Raw genomic sequence first — 25,013 nt, forward strand, 5'->3', positions numbered from 1 at the left:
AGATTCAGTACGACACATTAAGACAACTGAAAAAACAAAGAATTTCTGTATTTTAAAATCAGTGATTACAAATTAGATACATATAAAGGTAGTAATGCTACAGAAAAAGATATATATTAGATCACCCAAAACTCTGGTAAGTTCTATCAAAATAGAGATACTAATGAAATAATTCTGCCAACTACTAAAGGACATGTTATTCATGTCACATGTAAACTAAGGACAGTGTTCTGCCACTCAAAAACATGCATCAAATTCTAGTACTAGTCTGTAATATGAAAGTACGTTTTTTAAAATATCAAAGTTATCTGAATAGTTATATTATGAATAATGTAGGAAATCCTGTTGCTGTACAGCAGCAAGTGACAATGCTGACAACAGCTACCATGCACCAGATAGGAATGTCAAAAAAGTGCAGATCTTTTTTAAAGAATGAAAGGAAGTATTGTAGGATTAGCAAACTATTATCTAGCATCTAAGAAATATTTGTACATGCATGTATTTAATTTTAGCATGCTTTCCCTAATTGATGCTACTTGCTGAAAAGTCATTCAGATGTGGTGTTCTACTTGCTCAAATTCATATCTCCTTGTAACAAGAAATGCCTCCATGTATTTACTAGACCACTTGCACCAATATGCTGATAAATACAGCTCTCAGTGTAATGTGTTCTAACTGATAAAATTAATTTTTTTTGTTTGTACCTTAGGCATCAGGAAGCAACACTGCAGAAGTAATAATGGTATTCAGAAGAGTCAGAATTAACAAGATTAAACTATAAGAGTGCTTAACCTATGAAGCATGCTGCTTGCCAGAAAGTCAACAGAAGAATATAAAGACAAAAAAGTAGACAGTGACTCCTATTTTGCTTTATGTTTTCCTGTATATATTTTGGAAGGTTATTCACCAACAAGAGTTCTATTCAGCTCCCAATACAGATGATAATAGTTCTGCCAAGACCATCATAAGACCTATTTGTTATACAATAGCTCAGTTTTCTTTAGACCAAAGCTTCCACAATTACTACATTTTCTTCTCAATTGATAGTTAAACTACTTTTAGATTTTTTTAAGCCAGATAGTACGCTAGCTTCAAGTTTAAAAATTTTTTTTACATATATTTATACATATGTATAAAATACTAAAACCTTAGCAACAGAGCCCTATAAAGTGAGGTTCACTGTTTCTGCACTTAGCTTGCCACCACTCAGACTGTGAATCATTGCAATCATATTGGAGTGTTTGTTCAATTCTTCCTTCTGTAGTTTTACAAGCGCTTCTTTTTCTTCCAAGCGTCCTTCCAACTGGGATTTTTGAACTTCCAGAGAAGATGCCTGCAGAAACAAACAATATGTTATCATTTCCTACATTATCAATTGAAAAACATACACGATACAGTGAAAGTTGAGTGGCCTGGCAGTGAATTTAAGCAAGTAAATAAAAAGCACCATTTTAAAATTCAGGCTTGTTTTAGAAACATCTATCTCAGCTGTACCTTTGGTGCACATGAATCATTACAGCTATTGCCACACTTTAAAACATTAGATACCATGGGAAAGCACCGACCCTCGTGTTATCATTGTCCCATTTAAGTAGACGCGTTCACAGTTAAGCCATCCACATTTCATTTCAAGCCCTGCACCATTAAATATTTACCATGAACAAGGGAAATATTTGCTACAAACTGGATAATGCTGCTTGGAGAGATTAGCCTTTGCTTCCAGGGAATGGAAATACAGCAAATGCTTTGCCAGACTGCTCACTTTGCAATTGCTAATCAGTTTGCATGTAAAAACGAATCTCTGCCTTTTGAGTTTACAGGCAAGGACATAGAGGCTGCACTGAAGTTTTGGGGATTTTGTTTTCTTTTTTAAACGTTACCTGGTTAACTTGGTATAGCCAAACTGGTCTCTGTTTTGGAAAGAGACACTATTTTCTTAGAGATAAAAATAGATACTTTAATAGAATTTCAAAGACCAAAAAGAAAATCAGATGCATTTTGGTGCACACGTATGCAGCATGTATACCAGGGACACAAGAAAGGGGAGAAAGTATGCCAATCCACATTTTACGGTAGTCAAAACTACTAAAGAAGAGTGTTCTGTACTCTCTTATTTAATATTGCACTACAGGTGCAATTCCACCCCTCCCCAATATTATGTACTCTCACACCATGCAGCATTAGAACCTGACCCTAACTTCTTATCTTAAATTCAAGCTCAGCTACTCAAAACTCAAAAGGTATACAATTAAAGCTGACGTAATTTGTTCTTGTCCACTATACTGACTGCTTTAGTTTCTTTAGCTACTTTACCACTGAAATATTGATTTACCAACTCTATCAGTTATATAGATAAAATTCCAGTCTCTAGAATGCAGATGCAAATAATTCCTTACCTTGATACTCAGTTCTTTCCTTGCTTGTTCCGTTTTACTTAATTCCTTTCTAAGAATATCTATAGTTTGTTCCATATCTGCTTTTTCTTTCTGCTGAGCTTTCAGTTTTTCTTCCAGAACTTTTATTTTCTGTTGCAAGGCTTAAGAAAACAAACACATTAAAAGATGATTTGCCAAACTTAGAAAAGAGATAGTGCATTACGCAGGAAACAAGTTATGTTTTTTTTATTTTTATTTTTTTTAGTTTCAACATGGCTGCTAATAATTGAATTACTGAGTAGTGCCACCTACTGCTAAGTTTTAGTAGTGGCTTCCAGTCATTTACAGACGAGTTAAATTAAGCTCTTGTAATTTGCAGTTCCTACAGAAAATAGTTCTAATGGACATGCTGTTAAAAGATCCTGGAGGGACACATGATGCTGTGCAGAGAATCAGTGAAGTCCATATAGTCTGTGAAGTCACATTTAGGTATCCTTTCAAAAAAACCTAAAAATCTATATTTGTTTCATTCGACTGTTAAATTACATATCCCTGGCTAACTTCAAGATTTACGAGTTACTCAATAAGATATATCTACCTAACTAGAGCACTTAAAAACAACATCTAGGTAAGGGACTTACTTGCTATTTTGCCATCTCTCTCCTGTAGCTGTTGCTGTAATTCTTTCCTGCGATCTTCGGTTTCTACCAACTGTGCAGCAGTCCTAAAATTGCAGAGAAACAAATTTTAATGATCAAAATGAGATATACCACTGTTTTTGTGACCTAAGCAGCTAGATTTTTGTATCATTTCCAATTGCTGTCAGGAGCTTCAAATCAACAAACCTATGAATTTGCAGGGTGTGAGTACAGACAGATTTTCTTTCCCCCTCCCCATGAAACAGTCATTTCCCGTTTCTGGTCAGAGACACGGTAGAAATCACTGAAAAGCTTCATACCTGGATCTTAAAGACCAGAAACCGCTACCTTTGATTACAGCCATAAAGCATTCAAAATACCATGATAGAACTGAAATTGTCATTCAACCAAGTCAAGATTTACTACCATTAGTGACAAAAGCATGCTGGGCTTTTAGCTCTTAGTGTGCTCCTGGATCAACAATACCATTAGTAAAATCTGTTTCAGGTATTATCTATGCAAGCACATCCATGCATAAAGATTCTCCAATACTATTCTGAACATCTTCTAGATTGTTACACAACACTCAGCAAAACTGACCATTTTGCATAAGATATCGCCGTAGCCCGTATACAGGTCTGCTGCAGCCCTCGCTAGTTAGGATAATATTTAGTTTCTGCAATCATTTAATATATAGGTACTGTCATCTACCAGCATTACAGCTGTAACCTGAGCACTTTATACTCTGTGAAGCTAATGTACTTTTTCCATTACTAGCTAACCTCATTTCTAAGGCACATTCTAACTGGCACTTGCCTTGCCTAGATGGCATCTACTGTCACTCTTGTTTACTCGTTTATCCACTTCCTATTACCAATTTCTAAGATGCAGCCTCTAGCAAGAGAGTGAGGAGGAGTGTATTTCCATGGTTGCTATTTTATTTGTGGCAGTTCAAGAATATTGATATAACTGCTTCCCTAACCTGCCTTTAAAAAGGGGCAGCTTTCATCAGAATATCTCCCCAATTACACTGAGCTGCATACTGCATCAGTGAAAGTAAGTGTCGAAATTTATTCAGTAGCAAACTAACAGAAAAATTTGCATACTAATACATTCGAATCAGAACTCAAGGCAGTGATTTGGACCTCTCTGATTACTGACAGGGCAAGAGCCTGGGAGGATGAAGTGAACTATGCAAATAAAAATAAGAATAGCATTTTATTTCTAAACTGAATACAAGGCCTGCCTATGAGCATATTTCAAAGATATGCAATATTAAGTATTAAATAAAACTTCTCTAATAGGAACCCTATTCCCTTAGTTACATCGTTGAAAGGTATATCAGACCTTTATTTTTAAGCCATCAAAAAGGAAAATAATCATAATTATCTCTCAAGAAGACATAACTAATGCCAGTTTTGTGGTTGAAGAATGACGTTTTATATCACAGACAGAATAACAGCCACCACTATTTCTGATATGATTTTAAAATGTATTAGTTTCGTAGGGTTGGGTTGTTTTTCTTCTGATCCAATAACATTGCAGAGAAGCCTTGCAGGCTAAAAGGGAATACATGAAAATCTTTGGATAACAGCATTTAAGAATTCAACAACCACCAAAAAGACACCTCCCGACCCCCCAAATGCACACAAGAATTGGATTGGCTTCATTACTCTTTTTAATTCCTACTGTCACTGAAGTCTCTGGGTATTCCTCCCTGCCCCAAACCAATACAGGAGTAAACAAAATAAACACCAAAGTAACTACTACGGATTTTCATTTAACATACGCATATAAAACTTGTAGCATCTTTTGCTTCCTCTAACTCCAGTTCTCAGATGTTACTTAAAGCAGAATTGAGAAATTGAGACTAAAGTACTATTTAGTTTTACTGTTTATCTTTAGTTTGCTTTAAAAAGACTGAATCGAACTTACCTGTCATTCTGCTGCTTGAGTGATTCATTTAGTTTCTTCATTGCTTCCATTTGTTTATTTAGTGAATTTAATGTAATCTGCAGATCTTTATATTGTCTCTCGGTTGTTTCATACCTAGAAATGAATTAGGGTGTTATGGTTGAAAAGTACAAGTGCTTTTGAAGAGCTTTTACTTTAAATAGTTTGTCAAATAAAAATACTTGACATCACCTATGCAATCATGCCACTGAAGCTAAAAGCAAGACGTTTTGGGGGGGATGGTAGTGTTTGGCTGAGAATTTTTTGGTGGTAGTTTGTTGTTGGGGTGGTGTTTATGGTTGGTTTAAAAAAAAAAACAAACACTAACAGATTTGGAGGAAGGGGAAAAAAACCCACAAAACTAAACCAAGCTTCAGTGGATCCCTTACATATCCTTAATTATTAACAATCAGTAAGCAACCTTCCTCCAGTAGAAAACTCTTAGGAACTGACATAACATATGTATGCTTTCAGAAATTTGACATACATGAACTGTTATAAGCTATTTGCTGTGATCTTTTAAAGGACCCCTTCGAGCTCCAGTTGTCTGGTGATACTAACACTGAACATACTGAAGACAATGCAATGTGCAATTAATATCAGTTTATGAGGCAGATTTCATTCTGTGAGCAAACATTTTTCTACTTCCCTTCCAAAAGGAAAATTCTCTTCCCTGATGTCAGTTATCTGATTGTTTTTAAGGAACAGTATATTTAAAGTGTGCAGATTGTTTAGAAATCAAGTCTTTCCTTTATAAACACATTGTAAGGATCTGAAAACTATTTTATTCCTACTTTGGAGAATTTAAAACTGTTAGATACTAGATTGAGGCTGGTTTATTTCACAGAAATTAGTCACATACATGTTCACAGAGTCTATGACTACATACAATTCAAGTGAAAAAGGAGGTACTTCCACAGTGACCATACTAGATACTTATTAAAGAAACCACATAATGGACAGAAGTTTTATACAGCCTCCCTCAATGACTCTGTTATTGGCAGCAGTATGCCTTCAAAAGTGTCTAATATAATCCCTTTATTAAGGCATTATTAAGCCAGAAACCTGCTCTCAGTTTTATCAGCTTCTTTGCCTTGCTGACACCTAGTGACGAGACCAACTTATGCAAGATAAAAAGCCAAAGTTCTTTTAAGCCTTTATTCTTCCAGAGCATATTCTATTTTCATAAATAGTTTCTATCCTTATGTACATTTTGTATCTCACATGTCCTATTTTTAGCTTAAGATCCAAAAGAAATAATGCTTAGAAATAATTTGGGACACAGAAGGTGCCTCCTTCCTCCCTACCTCACTTTTACCTAATTTCAGTCAAATTTGCTACATGAGTGATCAAAGATACAACCTCCTACCATATGCAAACATACTGTATTGGCTGCTTCTCCAGACTATTTATAGCATTTCACCAAGACAACATATAAGATTAAGGAAAAAAGCCAAGAGTACAGTATAATACTAATAAAAACTAAGCATTGTTAATTCCGTTTCTTAGAGAACAATGCTCCCTTTTGTACACAGTTTCCTGAACTGGACCTTCAACATCTCCAGCTTTAGTTCTCACTCCATTTAACATATTAACTTCTTGAATGACTTAAGTTAACCTCATCAACAAGCATATAGAAGAAAAAAAATAAAATTGATTTTTCACTTAAGATAATGGAGTAGCATGTAATGCTGCCCTTCGAATGTGCTTAGCTCAGTAAAGGGCTTTGCTTCATCACTCTTTGAATATGAAATATTTGCTTAGAGATCTTACACGCCTTACCTCTGAAGAAGATCGACAGAGGATTTTTTCAGTATTTCGTGTTCTTCAGCAACTGTTTGTAATTTCCTGTTGTGTTGAAAGAGCTGTTCAATATCAGTCTGTGCTCTTTCAGATTCTACCTGCTGAGCTTTCAGCAAATCATTAAGTTCTTCATTTTTTCGTTCTGCATCCTTCAGCATTGCAGCAAGAGTTCTTGCCTTTGAGTGGAAAGACACCCCCCAACAAACCCCCCCCCACAGTTATAAGCAATTCTGTTTTGCAAGTCACTTTGTAATAGGCATATTTGAGGCCATGGATCTAACACTAAAACACCATCAGCTACATTAGGAAATGAATTTCTCTCACCTAACATTAACTACTAATTATTGCGTTCGCTCTAAATTCCCTTAGCTCCCTTTATAGACAGTCTGAGGGGGGAGGGAAGAAAAAAAGTAAAAGTTGATACATTTTAGCTATGGATTTAGTAATCTGCAGCCCAATCCTTATTATAACCTTTAAAGGACACAAATTATTTGTAGTTTTCGATGCACACCTCAAATACATACTCCACAGAAGCAAGCCTTATTTGAAAATTCATCTTTGACAAGTGATTAAAAGGCACAAACAGGAAAGAGTCCTTCATATACCAGCAAATGCTATATAGAATTTTAGTAGATAACTTTATTAATTTTGAAATTACTACCATTAAATTAACACTAACAGTTAAGAAACGATAATCAGTACAGGAGGTTAGTTTTGTTGATCTCCTATAAGGGAAAGAACATACTTCCCTATAAGGGAAAGAAAGCTGATCCAAAGAACAATTCAAAGGAAAACAGGATATTCATGACGAAAATTAAGACTTTTCTAACTTGCAAGCACAGCTTACAGCCAAGCAGTATAGAGTTTCCACACATGCTAATACAGTTAAAAGCTACTCAGCCAGTTATTACTCAGTCCCACCCCAGCGTCCCAGAAGGAATCCCCTGCTACTTACCTCGGACTCAGCCTGGGCTCTCTGACATCGGTACTGAGCCATCAGCCTATCAGCCTGAGCCAGAGCTAGTGCCTTTGCTTCCAAAAGGTCTTGCAGCCTAGTTTCTTTAGACTGCACACAGGAAGAATGTTTACCATTAAAATTTTCTGAATGTACAGACAGCAATGTACCCATACACATTAGGTCGTACTCACGGCTAATGCCGACAGCTTCTGCTCATAGACATCCATTATGTCAGATATCCTCATATCAGTGCCCGGCTCCTTCATCTGTGGAAATGTTTTCCAATTACTGCTACCGTGAATGTGTATTTACTTAGACAGGTAATGTGCTCAGGTACTGAGCTAAAGAGCTCAGTAGTTTTGTGAATGCTGCCTGTCCACTGTTTTTTGAGTTCTTATTTTTGTATCTGAGACTGTCTGCTCAAATACATACACCTGACTCTTGTGGAAAGTTTCTGAATAATTGAACTATTTAGGCTAAAGAAGATTCATCTGCAGAAGACTTTCAGTCCAGCACTATGAAAAGGTAACATCACCACTCTAAAACAGTTCCCTTTGGTCTAATTTTGCTGGGGAATTAACAGTCCCCACATATTACACCCAAAGTAATTTGTCCCAATATTAGCAGCACAAAATGCACATAACTAAAAACTGTTGTTCACACTCTGTGGCCTTCTTAACATACAGATGACCAGAAAAGGTTCAGCAAAGAATACTATCCAGAACAGAACTTACCATGGTAACCCATTGACTTACTAGAGGAAACTTACCATATATGGTACAAGTCCTCCTAAGTGTTTATTAAGATATATGCCCAAGTCAAGTGGGAATGCTACTTGGTGATATCAGAGTATTTTTTCTTAGGCAGCACTACTATAACACCAGTTTTGAGCAGCTGTTCATATATGCTGATGCATGACCAAGAGCAAGCTATCCCAGCTATTCATACAATGAACACCTATTGAAAAGCTAACGTCGCTGCACCATTTTGAACCATTACGTAAGAAGGTTTTTTGCATATTAACAGTAGTCCCCACACAGCTCCAGTTCTCAGCTTATTTTCCTGTCCCTAAAATAGGAAACAATTATTTTCCTTTTCCAGCTTGCGAACCTGTCATCTCTATGTCCTTTTAGATATTATTCCTATAAGAAATGCTACTTTCGGTTCCCTTCACTCTCTCTGTACAGTAATACTATTAAGTGTTTTCTCAATTATGTTGTTACACACATTTGAGCTTCACACAACATATGGAATGCACACAGAAATGAAGTACTGGATATTTTAAGTGAATGCGTATATTGACTTTTAAAGGAAAGTTCTACTAATTAGAAGGTCTAAGAAAAGATTCACTCAACAATTCATCAACAACTTTCTCCCCTCAAAAACTGAAGCAGCTTTACAATCTGCCACATTACGGGAAGCTGCTCCATTTGTGCGGTTAGGCACCTGTGGCTGCTTGGACTTACATTAATATATGTACAGCAATGCACCTACAGACTGTCACGTACAGTCCTAAAACGGATGATCAATGGGAGCATCCAGTGTCAGCATACAGAGTAAGCCAATGAAGATTCGCTTGACCTTTTTCACTATTATTTTAGCAGCTGACTGGAACTGGTAGCTTGCTGACTTTCATTCTTATCAGTTACAACAAAGAGAGGAGGGTTGCAAAGCTAAGGCAATGCCACTAATACAGATATTAAGCCGTTATTGGGCACTTTCTGTTAATTTTCCCAATTTGTATAACATCCTTTTAAGCCAAAAGAAAATAGAACAGTAATCCATCATTCAGTCTACAGCAGCTACAAAGCAACTAACTTGCTTTGAACAGAAGAGAAAGAGGAAATACATTCAGTACTTGACAGAACGGCTCATAAAGAAGTGCACTGTATGTGGTGCTTGTTTGAGTGTCTCATTCACCATGCATGTTGCTAGAGGGAAGCAAAAACTTTCTTCTGAAGTAATAATAGTGCCTTTCTAAGAAGGCCACAAAAATTGAACTGCAAATGCTAGTGTCAGCTACAGGCAAGAAAAGGAAAACATTTGTATGTGTGTTTATCCATATAAGAGATGCACTATACTCTAGTTCTAAAGCAACATATCATCTCTATTTTATCACCGCCTATTTCATTATGAAGTGGGGAGGAAAGGCTCCTTGTATGTGTCCCAGCAAGTCTATGTAATCGCGACTGTATCTGCCACCTGCCTCCACATCTCACAGCTAGAAGAGTGTGGGCAACTCCACTGGAGAAAGGGGTTTCAATACGAAGCTCGGCTTCCGATGTAGCACAAAGAATCATCATTGACTTCTGCTCAGGAGCTCAGTAAAAGGAGCACATTCTAAATAGGTAGGAATCGAAACTGAACTCAACTGATACATATGCTACAGCTTGACACTTGGATTTTAATTTCCACCCCCTGCAGTAAAAAAGTGCCAAATATTTTACAAGGGTATATAAATTCTACTAACCTCTAGTCCAGTATGAAGTTTTTGTATTAATTCCTGAATATTTGAAGTTGTGGATTTATCACTTGAAGGACAGGATGAAGAACATCTCACTGAAGTAGTGTTGGTCATCAGTGACTGCATTTGGATTCTTTTTGATGTGTGCTCCGTTTCTTGTTGTCTGTAAGCATTATTTGCCGCAATGCTTTCACCAAGCCTGTATATACATAAAGGCTATTAATGAAACAATTTGCTATGAATATCATTGCAAGGATTGAAGATGAGAACAATTTCAAAACATAATTAACTTCTATTTTGTTGCAAACAGATTACATAACGGTCACACTTGCATTATCACACAACATTAAGATGTAGTCTCAGACACATGCCCAAATTGAACAGAAATACAGAAAGTAGAAAAAAAAAAAGGCCTGTCATGGCTAACCTTTAGAAACAAATGCAGTATCTCACTGCACGGTGAGAAAGGGCATGGTGTTCAGCTATTCTTGAGCAGAACAGATCATCTGTCCCTTACTAGTCTGAGAAACAGGTTATTTCCCCTAACATTATTCAATGTAACTAGGCCACTGTTTGTAATTAGGAAGGTATTTAGTAAGAATTTTTATTAGGCACAAAAATAAGATTGAATCATGAAAAGGCAGAGTGCTACCAATAAGCCTTAGTTTTTCCTTGTCTGCGAAGCCATTTTACAATACTATATCGAGTACAGCACATTTCGTGAGTTTTAACCAAAATTATTTATTAATGCAGATAAAAGTGCAATTGGTTAGAATTTGTACAGGGAAGAGAACACAAACGGTTAGACAGAAGTAATTACAGTACCTATATTCCAGTGTCTGTATGTAACTTGTAGTTGGCATTTTCAAGGCAGATACTAATGGCATGTTCCACACCAGAGAATAAGTCAAAAGAGCTGATTTTTGAGGCATCAGTCAAAAATCTTTTCCTCTCGATAAATGCCTTAATTACTAAGTTATCCTAACCACTTCACTGAAGTGCTGTCTCAATTGCTTCCTAAGTGAACAAAGCCTATTTTTAACTTGCATTTACAGACATGTTATTTGGCTATTCTATTGTACAACTCCAGGCATATTGGATTTACCAATCCTTCATTCTTTCAGCCAGACTATTTGTTACTGCCTATTATAAAAGTGTTTCCTATATCCACAAAAGACATCTGGTCTTGAAGTCCTTAAAAAGAAAAATGGGAATTGTTTGAAAAAAGCTCTGCTAACAAAAAGGGAAGAAGTTTTAGATTGGTTTTCCAGGTTGTAAAAACCGTGGTACAATTTAAGAGTGTTTTTTCCTATTTTATTACATCTGCAGAAGTAAGGACTCCATCAAATAGAGCTTCTCAATATTTTTCCCCCCTATTTGCACCACCTTAAATACTACCTGAACCGCCATCTGCTGTCTTATCGTATTCTGCTCTTTCTTGGAAGTTACTGCAAAAGGGTAAGCAAAGCTTGGGGAACTGAAGGGTGACACGTGAGACAGAGTTCAGTAGAGAGAGAAATCTGGTAGTCAGAATATTAGACACACTCCAAGTAGCAAGTTCCAAGCACAGACTTCAGACAAGTAAACCCTGAGGGATGGAAGTCAGTCCCTACTATGGTCTCTAGGACCTGATGTTAATTGAATACCATCAGCATTTGGACTACTTCCTCTGACCTTGAAGATCACTACTGTCTCTTAACTGCAGATAAAGAAGACAAGTTTTCCTCTGATGAAGTGAAAGTAGTACGCCAAGAAACATGAATATCACTAAGCCCATAAAAAAGTCAAATGCTACCAGCCTATCACAAAAATAAACTTACACTATGGCAGGAAAATCTGGCAAGGGTGCCGCCTCAAACAGTATTCTAAGTCCCACTTGGACTTGCTCTCTGTGGTCTGATGTTAAAGCCAGCGTCAAAGGCGTAATCAAGCGTTGATCCTAAAAAAAAGAAACTACTTTGGCCAAAACAAGATATAACAGTCAACAAAACAAAAAAAACCCCACAAAACTACCCAGACGTCACAATATCAAGGCCCATGAGCACAGAAGTGTTTTATTCAAAACCTAAGCTACCTTCTTAAAGTTCAGCCTTCTAAGTTTCTGAGCCTGAAGTCAACGGAAGAGAAGGGATTTTAAAAATAGTTTACATTTCAGAGCATTTAGAAACATGTTTTCCCATTAAAGCCAACACAACAAATAAAGAGACCACTTAATTCCTTCAAGTTTTCAAGCACTCGATTCCCATCATAAAAGGTCACAAGCTTAAGTTTTTTTAGGATTTCCTGAGGACTGTGAAACTCTCATTTGCTAAATTACACATTAAGTAAATGACATAATTCCCATTCTTGAAAGAAAATCCTCCAAAACAGCATGACATGTTTGACTGTCTGGATTACTTTTCCATCTACAGAGTAAATTGTTAAGGTACCATCTGACCAACAGTTACCAGAAACTGTTTCAACTATGGAAAGTCACAATTTAGATGTATATATTTAATAGTAACCAACCCCACAAATAATTGCAGGGTTGCGATAGCTTTTTTCTAGTTTGCTACCTTTAAACTGAAATCCTGATGCATTCTTAAAAGGATAACTCTTACCAGGCAGCTGAAGTCTGATTGCACATGCATTGCTGAAATAAATGACTGAGTAAAAGCAAACTGCTCTTATTTTAGAAGAATTAACAATGAAACAAAGCTTTAAGAATTGTGCCCAGGGGACTATATGTTCCTGAAGTTTTACCACTTCAGAGATAAGCATGCAAAACATTCAGAACTAAGACTACTGTAGTGCAGTGACACCTTCCTTCACAGGTACATTTTGGTCATAAGACATATTAAAAGCATACCTGTAAAATTTTGTAGAAGCTGACCTCCATACCAGGTACATCATGCTTCAGTTTGCTCATAAGATCAAGTGTTTTCAAAATAATATCAGCAGCAAGTTTGCTTTTAAACATATAAATAGAAAAGCAAAGCAGGTGGGGGGAAAAAAAAAAGGGAGTGATATTTGTCATATCAGCACTGATAAATAAATTCAGTTAATTTAAAAGAATGAATAAACACCATCACAAAGAAATCAAACATGACTAGCAAGGCAACAATGCTAACACCAAGAGAGATCACTGAGTTCCTTGGACATGCTGCTGAGCTTCTCCAGCATGCCAAGGATGGCAACAGTGAAGAACAAAAAAAAAAACCACTTTAAAGTTGAAAGTGAGGAGCATTTAATCATAGGTCAATTACATTACACTGGTTTTGGCCATATCTTTTAGGTATATCGACATTCAGGTTAATGACACTGAGTATATTCCATTTTCAGTGCAATAATTCCCCTCCCAACACTGATGTGTGATATTTTTTCAACTCTGGTTGCATAAAATAAAGATGAAACATTAGGTGCCATGAGCAGTTCTGGTAAGCTTCAGCTTGGATAAGCTTGAGCTACTGCACGGGGTTTAACGTCTTTGTTCCACATGAACTCCAGCTTATACTGAAAACAATATCTGAACGTTTAAGCTAGGTTTTACTTATTGAACTGACCAGCAACATTACTTTCTATTGCCACAAAAATACTAAGTTTGACTTAAAACCAGTATTGATTTACATGCAATTAAATGGTACTTTCAACTACAATATACTTTCCATTGGAACAATATCACAACTTGCATACAAGTCTTGCTAAGTTACATTTTAAATAAATTTGTGAGCTCACCACATTTTAGAGTCCACTACTTTTGTCCCAAAACCAGTATCAATCCCGCTATAGGTAAATTGGTGTTCTATTAGAGATGTGCATTGGCTGGCAGTCAGTACCTTCGAGGCACGCATTTTCAGTATGTCATCTCTACAGAGCAGTAGACTGAGTTAAGAATAAACTTAATATACCTATGCTTAGGTGTTGGCACCAAAAGGCAACATTTTCTTCTAATAAAGGACACAAAAGTTAGGGTATCAAAGCACAAGAGCCTTCAAAATCCTTTTAAAAGTCAACTACACAAACCTCTTAAGTCATGCTTAACTCACAAGCCAAGCAAGCCTCACTTTTCAATTAAAACACACACTTACTTGGAAACAGACAGCTACGGGAAACCACAATAAAATGAGTAGCATAAAGAAAGATGATAAACAAGAGGCAGTGAACAATCAGTCTTTAGTATAAGAACTAGTTATCTAGGAGTGAACTAGCAAAGACAGTTCTTTGCAGAACTCAGCTTAGATGCAGGACTATGTCCTGCCATCACGTCCTTACTACATGACACTGAACACCAAGGACTCCAAGAGGGGTATAAAACCATATCATTCCACATTATTTTTCCTTATTTCACTGATTATTTGCTTGGGAGCTGCATTTGACTTAGCTAGGCAAACATACTATACCGATCAAGATGGCCACCAAAACTCCCCCTGCAATTTCAACAGAAAACACTCATCTTCATTTTTGATCTTCAAAGTGTTTCTATACTGTTGAATAGTCACCACATTTTATCCTGCACACTATACTACAAAATAATGCCACAGCAATTAGAAAGCTACTTCAGGTCTTTCAAGATGATAGTCCTAAGTAAAATCAGGGCAGTTATTGTCATTAAAAGCTATTAAAGTACCCCAAGATGGACATTTCTTCTAACATCTTAGAGCAGATCATGGTGGAGGAATAACAACTTAACTGCCAATAGGCACATAAAAAGGATATTTGTCAGGACATTAATAGCCTTGACCATTCTTTCACACTTTTTCTTCACTAATAGCTCATCCACAATCTGTTCTGGCATCTGAAGATGATCAAGAAGAACAGGCAGCAAAAGATCCACAAAGTGCTCAGCTGAGGCACTGTTCCCAGTATTAATAACATCCTGTAATAAAGACATTTTATATCAATATTTAAAACTCCAGAACAAGGAAGCCAAGCCTACTCTACCCCTTCCTCCACCAGCCTTTCTACCTTTCCCAGCTTCTTGCTATTTCAGGTTTAAGACTGATCAGTATCATAACAGAGGAGAAAGTTTAACAAAGAGCACAGGAACAGCAGAAGCTTCCTCACTTCTACAAGTCCAAGAAAGCAATTCTTTGGTAGCTTTGTATCTACCTCATGACTTCGTGAGCCACCCATATCTTCCACTTAACTTTCAACACAGACATATTTCTAAAATACAGCATATCTTTAAAAGAAAAGTTGTTTGTATTACAAAGTATGGAATTCTAGAACAGGAAGAATTTTATTTCAGGTATATTTTTACATGCTATTTTTCAAGTAAAATCCTAATAGTTGTTTAAAAATAAATTAAAAATGTAGCTGCTAAGAAGCTCTTTAAACTCAATTATCAGCCTTGGTACCTCAAAAATCTCCTTGAATAGTTGCAATGCTAGAACTGCACAGTCTTCAGAGCCTTCCAATGGCTGGTTTGAGAAGTGCACCAATGCAACAGACGGTTCAAAAGTCTTTGAGCGAGACACAAATCTGGTATTTCCAGAGACTGGCAAGCCAGATGGTTCCAGTATTGCCTGCTGCAGGGTATGACGCAGTTCTATCACAGAACAGAAGGCAAGCAGCAGCTCTAAGATCTGTGTGAAAAGAATCAGAGTTCAAATGCTTTTAAATCAAGTACTTACACAGAAATTGCAACTCCTGTAGCACAAGTCTAAAGAGATATCTAAGTTCTATGCAACTCCTTTTAGCACTTTAAAGTTTTCTGAATGATAGTTTTCTTTCCTTAAAGCCAAGTCATCAGCAGAAACACAGTTCATTGGACTGGTGAAGGTTTGTGACAGTTAGTATTCAGTGTATTCCTTTCCCTTCTTTTTTAAGAAGCACAACCGCTGGCTAGCAATCTAATAAGCGTATACACTCAGAACGAAGAAGAATGAAGAAAGCTATGGAAGGGAAAATATTCTGAGACAGAAATGGATGCACATTCAGAGACAAAGAGGAAAGCACCCAGGCAAGTTCCTTGTAAATATGGTTTCTAAATAAAACCAATAATCAACAACCACCACCACATATGCAGAAATACTAGCATTTATTATTTACTATCATGTGAAACACATTCATGAAAAAAGCTTAAGAATTGTTTCTCAGATGTATTTAGCCCAAATGTTTTCACAATATTTCATATTTTAGCCTGTAGCAACAGATAGCCAATATTTCATTTACATGAAGTGGTAGTGAGACAAAGTTGAATGCAACAGTTAACCACTTAACCAATCAAACCATCAGTTTATTCAACAAGTATGAAAGAACTTATTCTAAAGGCTTTGAAATTAGCATCATGGCTCCTGATCATCAGTTCAAAGTCTGAGTAGTATTAATTAAAGTTTTAGCTAGTGAAGTGGGGTACACACTGCATTTCTAGTGGATTCCAACATTTCTTATTAGCCAAAGCACAAAAGGTGTTTATGTTGGCATTTTGCCCTTAAATCTGTTGCCGAAAGCAGACACACGTAATCTGGCAAAACACCCAACCATTACAAATTCAACCTGACAGCCTTTTGAATAACTAGAAAATATAAACTTGGTGAATACCATAAGCCACTTAAGAGTCCTAAAGTCAGTGTATTTCATTATCAACCCTTGTACACAAGGAACCTACTTTTGACTACAGAAGTGGAAATAGTTTAGGAGTTGTACCCTCTTAGTCTTAAACTGAAAAAGTATAAATACCTTAGATGATGAATCAGGATCCTTTCCATGAAGAAGATCTAAAACTTGACCAAGGCATGAAGTAAAGTGCTCATATCTACAGCATATATAGAAGAGAAAAAAAGGAAAACAAGGAATTTCACCATGCTCAGACATTTATACTGAGTGATGAATTCACGTGCCCTGTTCTCCTTCTTACTCCCAAACACTTCAAGTATAGTGATAGTTTTGGTAATGCAATTTCTATTTAAAATAGATTAAACTTTAAAAATAGCAAATTCCTTAAAATAAGCTAAGGTTTTCCAGCCACATACTGCTAGATTTAGATTGAAATTCAGCAACTAAATTCTCCTAGCTGAATTTCCAGAACCACTAGTCAAACTCTCCATAGAGCTACTCTGTAACACCCTCCAGTAAAATTATTACTTCAACCATACTATTGCATGTCAAGATAATATAGGCCTGTAAAAGGCAAGACAGCTATTCATCAAGTTGTCTGACTACTGATACCGTCCAGACAAAGAATTTCTAAACACAACTATTACATATTCCTTAAGTGACAATGAAAAAAGACAGATTTTGATTCACACTTCTATGTGAAATCAGTAACACAAGAATTCTTTAATTTCAGGTACAGCAGTTATAATCAACTGGCAACATTCAAAAAGCATCTAGGGAATTTTTTTCAATGTTTGGTTCAGAATACAAATAGCATACAGCAAAGGAACTGAAAGAGAACTTAGGAAAAATATCCTGTACTTTAATAAAGTGAAGCCATACCTGGTAAGATAATGTGCAATTTTGGGATTCTTCAGAAGATCCGTGAGTAGATCAACAGAGTATTTTCTTGTTAGAGTACCATCTCCATTTACAACAATATTAAATATTAACTGAAATGTCTGATGGATATTTCGAGCGTGAAAGAGCTGAAAGGAATAAGTTATACATGAATACGTAGTTGCTTTGCTGGGTCTCTTGCTTATTAAAAATAACTGGATTAAAACTAACTAGGAATTAGAATTTTATTTTGCCAGTGTGACTATTAATTTTATCTAGAACTTAAGAACAGAACAGACTTCAAAGTATCACTTACTTTTTCTCCTACTTCTTCGTTTAAAGTAAGGCTTGATAATACTGAAAGTGCAAACACAACCATAGTCAAACTACTATGGGCCAGGAAACTTATTAAGGTACGATAGAAACTCTTCACATTATTCTAAAGCAAAAAAGAGAAACATAGGTATCAAATTTTATTCTGTTCTATAAAACATCAAACTTACAGACTGTAAATATTTATAAATAAGCCATACAAATAATCATAATACAAAAATATATTAGAAAGTTAACTCTTCTCTAGGAAACCTATTTTCACGTTCTACTGCACAATACTGGTGTTGATGTCAATGACTAAATTCTCTGTTGAATTTATATAAGGAAAAATTTAAAAAAAAAGCAAACCAAACCCAAGGAAGAAACGCTATCATTATCTTAAAGAAAGATGAGAAAGTCATTTTGCTGAAGTCTCTAGTAGAAAATAAGCACTGAAAATTGACCCCCATTCCTTGTCCGCTCAGTGATCAGATCTCACAATCGTTCTGCCTTCCCCACCGCATTTCTTCCAAGGTAAACAGTACAACATTCACTACCATGTAGATGGATTTGTATTTCTGAATGGAAAAATAAGTTATGTTTGCACTGATTTATGAAGAGAATGGAACTGAGCAGCTCAGACACGGATGTGTATTTGAGGATTCAAGGGCCCTGACCTGACATCAAGATCAGTGGCATTTCATTGATTTATCTTTTAAAAAGCAAGTCTTTCTTGGCCAAAGTTAGTGCAGCTTACCAAAAATCCAACTACAATCTTTACATGTTAACAACATTTAGTTTTTCTAATGAGGAATGCTCAAGTTTTAAATTCACCTTTCATTTGCAGACAACAGTTGCATAAATTGAACACATAATAGAAGCTAGTGCAACAACATATCAATGTAGAGAAGGAAAGAGAATACCCAACTTTCTGCTCTACTGGTTATTTCCTCCAATATGGGAGGAAACAACTGCCAACTCTGCAGAACATACAGGTCAGGGTTGTTATTATTACCTGCCCCCTCCAAAAAAATTGTATAAGAGATATAAGGTAAGGCCCCAAAATAAGGTAACCCTCTTTTGCCCTCAAACCAGAGGATCATGCCACAAAACCAAAACTCTTACCAAAGATTTTATCTGGGTTTGAATAGATAAGTTGTGACGACAGAGATTTGCCAGGAGTCCTAAACACGGTATCGTTAACTCGTCTTCAGTGGACTGACTTAAAAGAAAAATCCAGAAATTTAAACAAAGATGGTTTTATTAAAGCATCCACAATTTAGTTACAAGGGCTGGGAGACTTTTTATTTTATATGGTGTTTTCTTTTGGTTTTGATTTGTAATTAGACACCATTCCACCAAGCAAAGCAAAATCAGATTGCAACCCCCTAGCGTGGGCAGTTTTTAACTGAGCACATCTTTAGAAAAACAGTATCGGAGATAGGTGCTATCAAAAGTCCTTTATTGCAGGTGCTTTTAATAGTCACAAAATTCATATTAACCTAACATAAGTCTGCTTCTAATGACAGTCAGGAATTTTCACCTGGCTTTTTTCTGTTTTAGCTCCCTACTCCTGGGGGTGTGGGGGTGGGCTAAGAGGACAATTAATATTCAATCACCCAAAGTCCCACAATCGTTGCATTTGACAGTCTGTAACAACATGGTTTTCAAAGAAAAGCATTAACTTCAGAGCAAAAATGCCACAGTTCACTCTGGAGACCTCAGGTTAATCTGCAATATGCTAACGGCCTTCAGTCAGTTTAGAAACCTAGATAGATATTTCCTGTAAGAAAAGACAACTAAGTGCATACTTACACATGATGCAATAGAAATGAAATTAATTCATCGATGTTGGCACCAGCGCAAAAGACCGGAACATTGTAGGTTAGCCTCTGCAGCAACTGAATACTCTAAGGAAATAAAAAGCTATTCACATGTCTTTCCTGTAGCATCTCACTGAAGAATGTTACAAGCTACGAAAAATTGTCAGACTCTGTAACATAACAATTACATGAACTGCTGCAAGCACACTGAGTAATATCCTACCATGTCGATGTACTTACTAAAAGCCCACACAGATGAGTAAAGTTTTATTTTGACAGAGGAGTTACCATTTTAGCCCATCCAATTTTCCTCTTTTCCTTATCATCAAGTTCTCCATTCTGTCAGCAAGAGAGGGACTTTGTCCTACTGAAAGATCTAGAAGTTTCACCAAAATCCAAAAAGCACTTTGCAACCTCTTGCAGGAAGTATTTTATAGGAGAACAGGTGTGCTGTAAAGACTGCCAGCAGATCTAATGGTAGTAAAGTCCTTCATACAGCATTCTTTCATCACATAACATAACTGAGTTAGTGTTAATATACTCAAACATGACACAGCATAGGATAGCAGCTGAAACAAAATCTCATCGTGTAAATAGCTGATATAAGAGCTTAAAGGTCTTATAATTTGATCTATTTGATAACTACAACATCTCTGCCACTGACTAGTGAGTCACCCAGATCCCAAAGTCTTCTGGTACTCCTAGTGCTTAAACTGTGAGAAAAGTGTTCTTTACTGGATGCTTGACTCATTTTCCACAGAGTAAGGGCAACAGAACTGCTAGCAAATTCATTTTCTGTGTGACCACAGCTAGCCAGCAAGTACTTACTGAAACCTCAGAACCACGTATGACAAAACCTGTGTATATTAAAAAAATAAAATAAAGAAAGTTTTGCCCAACTTTACTGTTCAATGCACAGAAAGGACAGGTTAAAATAGGTGCAGTCAGAATGTGAAGCGTCAGGTGCTCACAAAAAAGAAAGAAAAAAAAAAAAGCAATAATGTCTGCACTTGGCTCCTAAGAAGTAAACTTCCATCAGCACAGCCACCTTGCATTCAGTGGCAGGTAGTACTAACCAAAGGGAAGGAGGCATACATGCCCTGCAAACCTTCCATGAGAACTGTCAACTACAGCTTTCCTTTTAGTCCTTCACAATTATTTGTCAAAGTAGATTAGATAAAACAATCTCCACACTTTTGTTACAAGCACTAGGAGAAATAACTAAATACGTTAACAGGAAAATAACCTTCCAAGCTCTCAAGCAGCTATTTCTTTTTTTCATTTTTTTTTTTTTTTGTTTGGTTTGTTGGGATTTTTTTTAATTAATTAGAGCAGGTGATAAGCACAAGCAAGATTAAAGAGAGAATACAAAGAACTCTATGCAGTGTTAAAAGCATATCATACTAGCCTCATACAGCAAATAAAATATACAGCTTAAATCAACTTTTCCTCAACACATTATTTCAGATAGAGCTTTTAAAGAGTTATTATAAGCATAGAATATAATATATAGCATGTAACAGTAGCCAAATATTATTAAGCATTATTTCATGTTACCTGTAATAAGACTGGGTCGCTAAGATTAGTAGAACTTCGATGAACCACTCCTGCCAGCACGCTGGTCAGATTGTAGGTATCCTGAAGAGCTTCTCTAGTCTCATTGTCTAAAGCTAGAATTTAAGAATTATTAACAAAACCCCCATCTAATAGTAAAAGCAACTGTTGTATTAGCTACCAATCTGAGCAGAAGCCAAAGTCTTTGACCAGTTTTTCATGTATATTTCACATACAACTACAAATAAATCACAGCTCCTATGCACTTGTATCTCTACCTTACTTCTGAACTTACAGTTAACTGAAACACTAATACTTTTCCTTGAGATGCTTGGACACTGAAGGAACAGCCTTCCTCCTACCTACAAAGTTTTAGTTCCCTTTGAGATCTTGAAACCTGTTCTTAAAAGGCCTTAAAGCTTAAAAATCAATGACCTCAGTTTATTGCTTCACACTATGGCAGGCAAGTAGACTAAAACTAGTACCTTGATAGGGTTATCTAGCAACAGTTAAATAAAAAAAGCCACTTCTGCTTAGGCAGTCCTGGAAGAGATATAGCAGACGAGGCTGACAGGTATAGCAACAGATCAGCACAGGAAGACTAATTCCTGAAGATTTCCAGACCCAACAGATTGGAAAAGATAGTTAACAACCCCAGCAACAAATACAATTTTACAGTAACTGTTTCAAAAACCTAAAAGGAAGCTCAAGGAGGCTAAAAACTCCAAGAATCAGACAAGATAAGCAGGAGCTCATCATAAAGGACTCAAATATTGAATAACTACGCATACACGATGAGAAACTAAGCAATGAAGGGGTAATTTTTCCCTGTATGTGTAACCTACATATGTAGGTTATGGTGAGGACAGAGCTCCCTAGACAATGAAGTCCTGCTTCTGCGAAAAGGGAGAAGAAAAAAAAGCATCTCAAGAAACAAGTAAGAGGCACTAGAACCTATTTCATAATTGAGAAACTTGAAACACACAGGCACAGGCCATTAGAAAGCGCAAACTGCCACCCAACAAACACTCCAATGGGAGAGTTAAACTGAAGTGATAACAGTTGTTGATGTAACACGGCTTCTCCCTATCTTTGCATCCCCTAGGCAGATTTCTTCACTTCATTAGAAAAAGGTAGTCTTTTCAAATTCCAAAAATCAAGGACAAGAGGGTAATTCCTCACCCTACTCAGTGAGGAAACAAATTCTGACAAGCATGATCATTGTCATTTCACAGTGATGACTTAAAATCAGCTTCTCATTGTGATTTAACATCTTATCTGACCTTGTACGTACAGACAAGCTCAGACAAGCACTCCACTACAATGAGAAACACTTCATCATTCACGCTTTATGCATTTTTCCAAGAACTTCACCACCCATGCCACAGAATCAGCACCTGTCTTGTCTTCCCTTTCCCAGACCAAAAATAAAACGTTCAGATGCAAACCTTACCTAGCTGTGATAGCAAAGTAACCACAGACAAGGTTAGAGATGGGTTTATATTAGGGTCCTCGAGGAGTTCTACTAGGCAACTGAGACATTCACTTGGTAGAATCTGATTCGAAGCAAATAATCGTGTAAGCTTCAGTCCAGAGATAACCTGGAGATGAAGGAACAGCAGCAACCTCAATTACGCAGCTGAAACAAAGTATTTAACACAGAAGTCAAAGCACAGAGTTGTATTAAATAGATTTTGTCATATTTGACAAACCAAGAATGTAAGTGCCACTCTAAAAGGACATTTGTATTCACATTTGCTGCAAAAAAAAAAAGTTTCGGAAAAAATCTGGGTTTCATTCCTGTGTATTTTTTCCCCTATACTCTTGCAAAGTACCAAGTTTATACTATGATAATTTATAACCATAGTGGGGCTTCTTTTCTTTGCTTGCTGACAGCAATCATAGTAACAGCATTCTTTTTAAATCATAGCTATAGTAGAGCACAACTTTGTATTTCTTCACACATTGAACAGAATTAATACCAGGTTATTCTTCCTACATGTGTTTTACCATAGATAAAAGATTTATCTAATAAATATAAAGATAAAAAATTATTTATTTTTAGAGGAACAAACAGATTGCTTAACAGAAACTTAGTAATCAGCCTTCAGCTCAGCCCAACAGGCTGCTTTCTAGAGATGTGGACGGGAACCCAAAGGTGCCACTGCAGGAAGGATAAGCGGTAACAGGTAGTGCTGCTTTGGGAGCACCCTGTGTCTGAAATTAAAAAATGGAACCTGAGTTCAGGAAAGCCCATGTAATGAGACGCTAAAAGTGATACACCTGCACACCAATACAGGCAGATGCAAGTTATGCTTGCATACCAGAGAATACAATGCTGGTTCTGCATATCCCCTGTATACCTCTTTACAGTGGATATGGAGAAGAAAGCTAAGCTGAATACTAACTCTTATATTGATATTTTAGCAATTACAAAAAAAATAATCTATATTTGAAAAGGGTACCTTGCAGATTAAGCAGTTCAGCCAATGCATTAATCTCTCGACACACCAAGGGTGCCCACGGCAAGGGCTGTGGGGAAGACTCTGCCGGGAGGTCAGGGGCAGGGACAAGGACAGGCCTACCCCTTCCCAGAAAACACCTTTGATGAGGTGGTGCATGAAACTGGGAAAATCCAGATACAAGACCAGTTCGTCATTCAAACGCTATTTTTAAGTTGGGAAAATAAATGATCCTTGTGGGGCAGAATTCAGGGGATATGAAAAAAAAAAAAAGGCCTTCATAAGGCACGTTATGTGCTTCAGCCTCTGTGTTTATAAACATACTGCACACATCCGTAAACACACACAAACACCACAAAACATTACGATACAGTACACAGTAATAGTCCAGGGATATAGGTAAAAATCGGAACGCTTCTTCAGTCCGACGGCCTCTCTCAGCTACCAGCTCCCCTGGCGATCGGTCACCGGGCGGGTTTCCCCGTCTCCGGCCGCCGACCCACGGGGGATGAGGCGGGCCTGGCCGGGACGCCGCCAGTGAGGCCCGGCGGGCAGCGGGGAGCTATGCCGGACGAGGCCCCGGCGGGCAGCGGGGAGCTACACCGGACGAGGCCCCGGCGGGCAGCGGGGAGCTACACCGGACGAGGCCCCGGCGGGCAGCGGGGAGCTACACCGGACGAGGCCCCGGCGGGCAGCGGGGAGCTACACCGGACGAGGCCCCGGCGGGCAGCGGGGAGCTACACCGGACGAGGCCCCGGCGGGCAGCGGGGAGCTACACCGGACGAGGCCCCGGCGGGCAGCGGGGAGCTACACCGGACGAGGCCCCGGCGGCGCCAGGGCCGCGCTACGGCCGCCCAGGGCGATGGTAGCGGAGAGGAGCCCGCCGAGGCCCAGCCCCGAGAAGAGCCACCCGAGCCCCAGGCCCGAGGGGACAACACGGCCACCCCCACACTCCTGGCCGCACCGTCCCCCTCCCACGGCAGCCCCAGACAGGCGCCGCTCTCACCTCCAGGCTGCGCTGCAGGAGCGCCGCGTTAGGCGGCGTCTTGGCGGTCCGATACTGCGAGGCTGCCAGGAGAAGGGACTTCATACAGGCCAAGGCGTCCATAGCGTCTCACCTACCTCCTCACAGCCGCAATCGACAAACCCCACTCGTATTTCCCGCTGCCGCCGCCATTTTGATGGCAGCGTCCACTGAGGAGGAGCAGCCGCCTGCCCCGCGGGGCATGACGGGAGACCACCTCGCACCGCGGGG

At 37.9% G+C, this 25,013-nt stretch overlaps 1 protein-coding gene across 1 annotated transcript; it reads right to left on the minus strand.

Annotated features, from left to right (window-relative positions):
• Positions 1-27: 27 nt before the first annotated feature.
• On the minus strand, positions 28-25,007 carry CIP2A (cellular inhibitor of PP2A). The gene is made up of 21 exons (XM_074597274.1): positions 24,765-25,007; positions 22,750-22,897; positions 21,300-21,412; positions 19,735-19,829; positions 19,045-19,141; positions 17,924-18,046; positions 17,611-17,756; positions 16,852-16,927; positions 15,528-15,755; positions 14,887-15,046; positions 13,906-14,047; positions 13,040-13,139; positions 12,012-12,130; positions 10,198-10,390; positions 7,919-7,993; positions 7,725-7,835; positions 6,749-6,945; positions 4,949-5,062; positions 3,017-3,099; positions 2,397-2,536; positions 28-1,333 (listed from the first exon to the last, which is right to left on the minus strand). Exons 1-21 carry the CDS (start codon positions 24,864-24,866, stop codon positions 1,163-1,165), a joined length of 2,733 nt encoding a protein of 910 aa, XP_074453375.1. The 5' UTR covers positions 24,867-25,007; the 3' UTR covers positions 28-1,162.
• Between the last annotated feature and the right edge of the window lie 6 nt (positions 25,008-25,013).

Source organism: Larus michahellis, chromosome 1 (genome assembly GCF_964199755.1).
Source record: "Larus michahellis chromosome 1, bLarMic1.1, whole genome shotgun sequence".
Lineage (NCBI taxonomy): Eukaryota > Metazoa > Chordata > Aves > Charadriiformes > Laridae > Larus > Larus michahellis.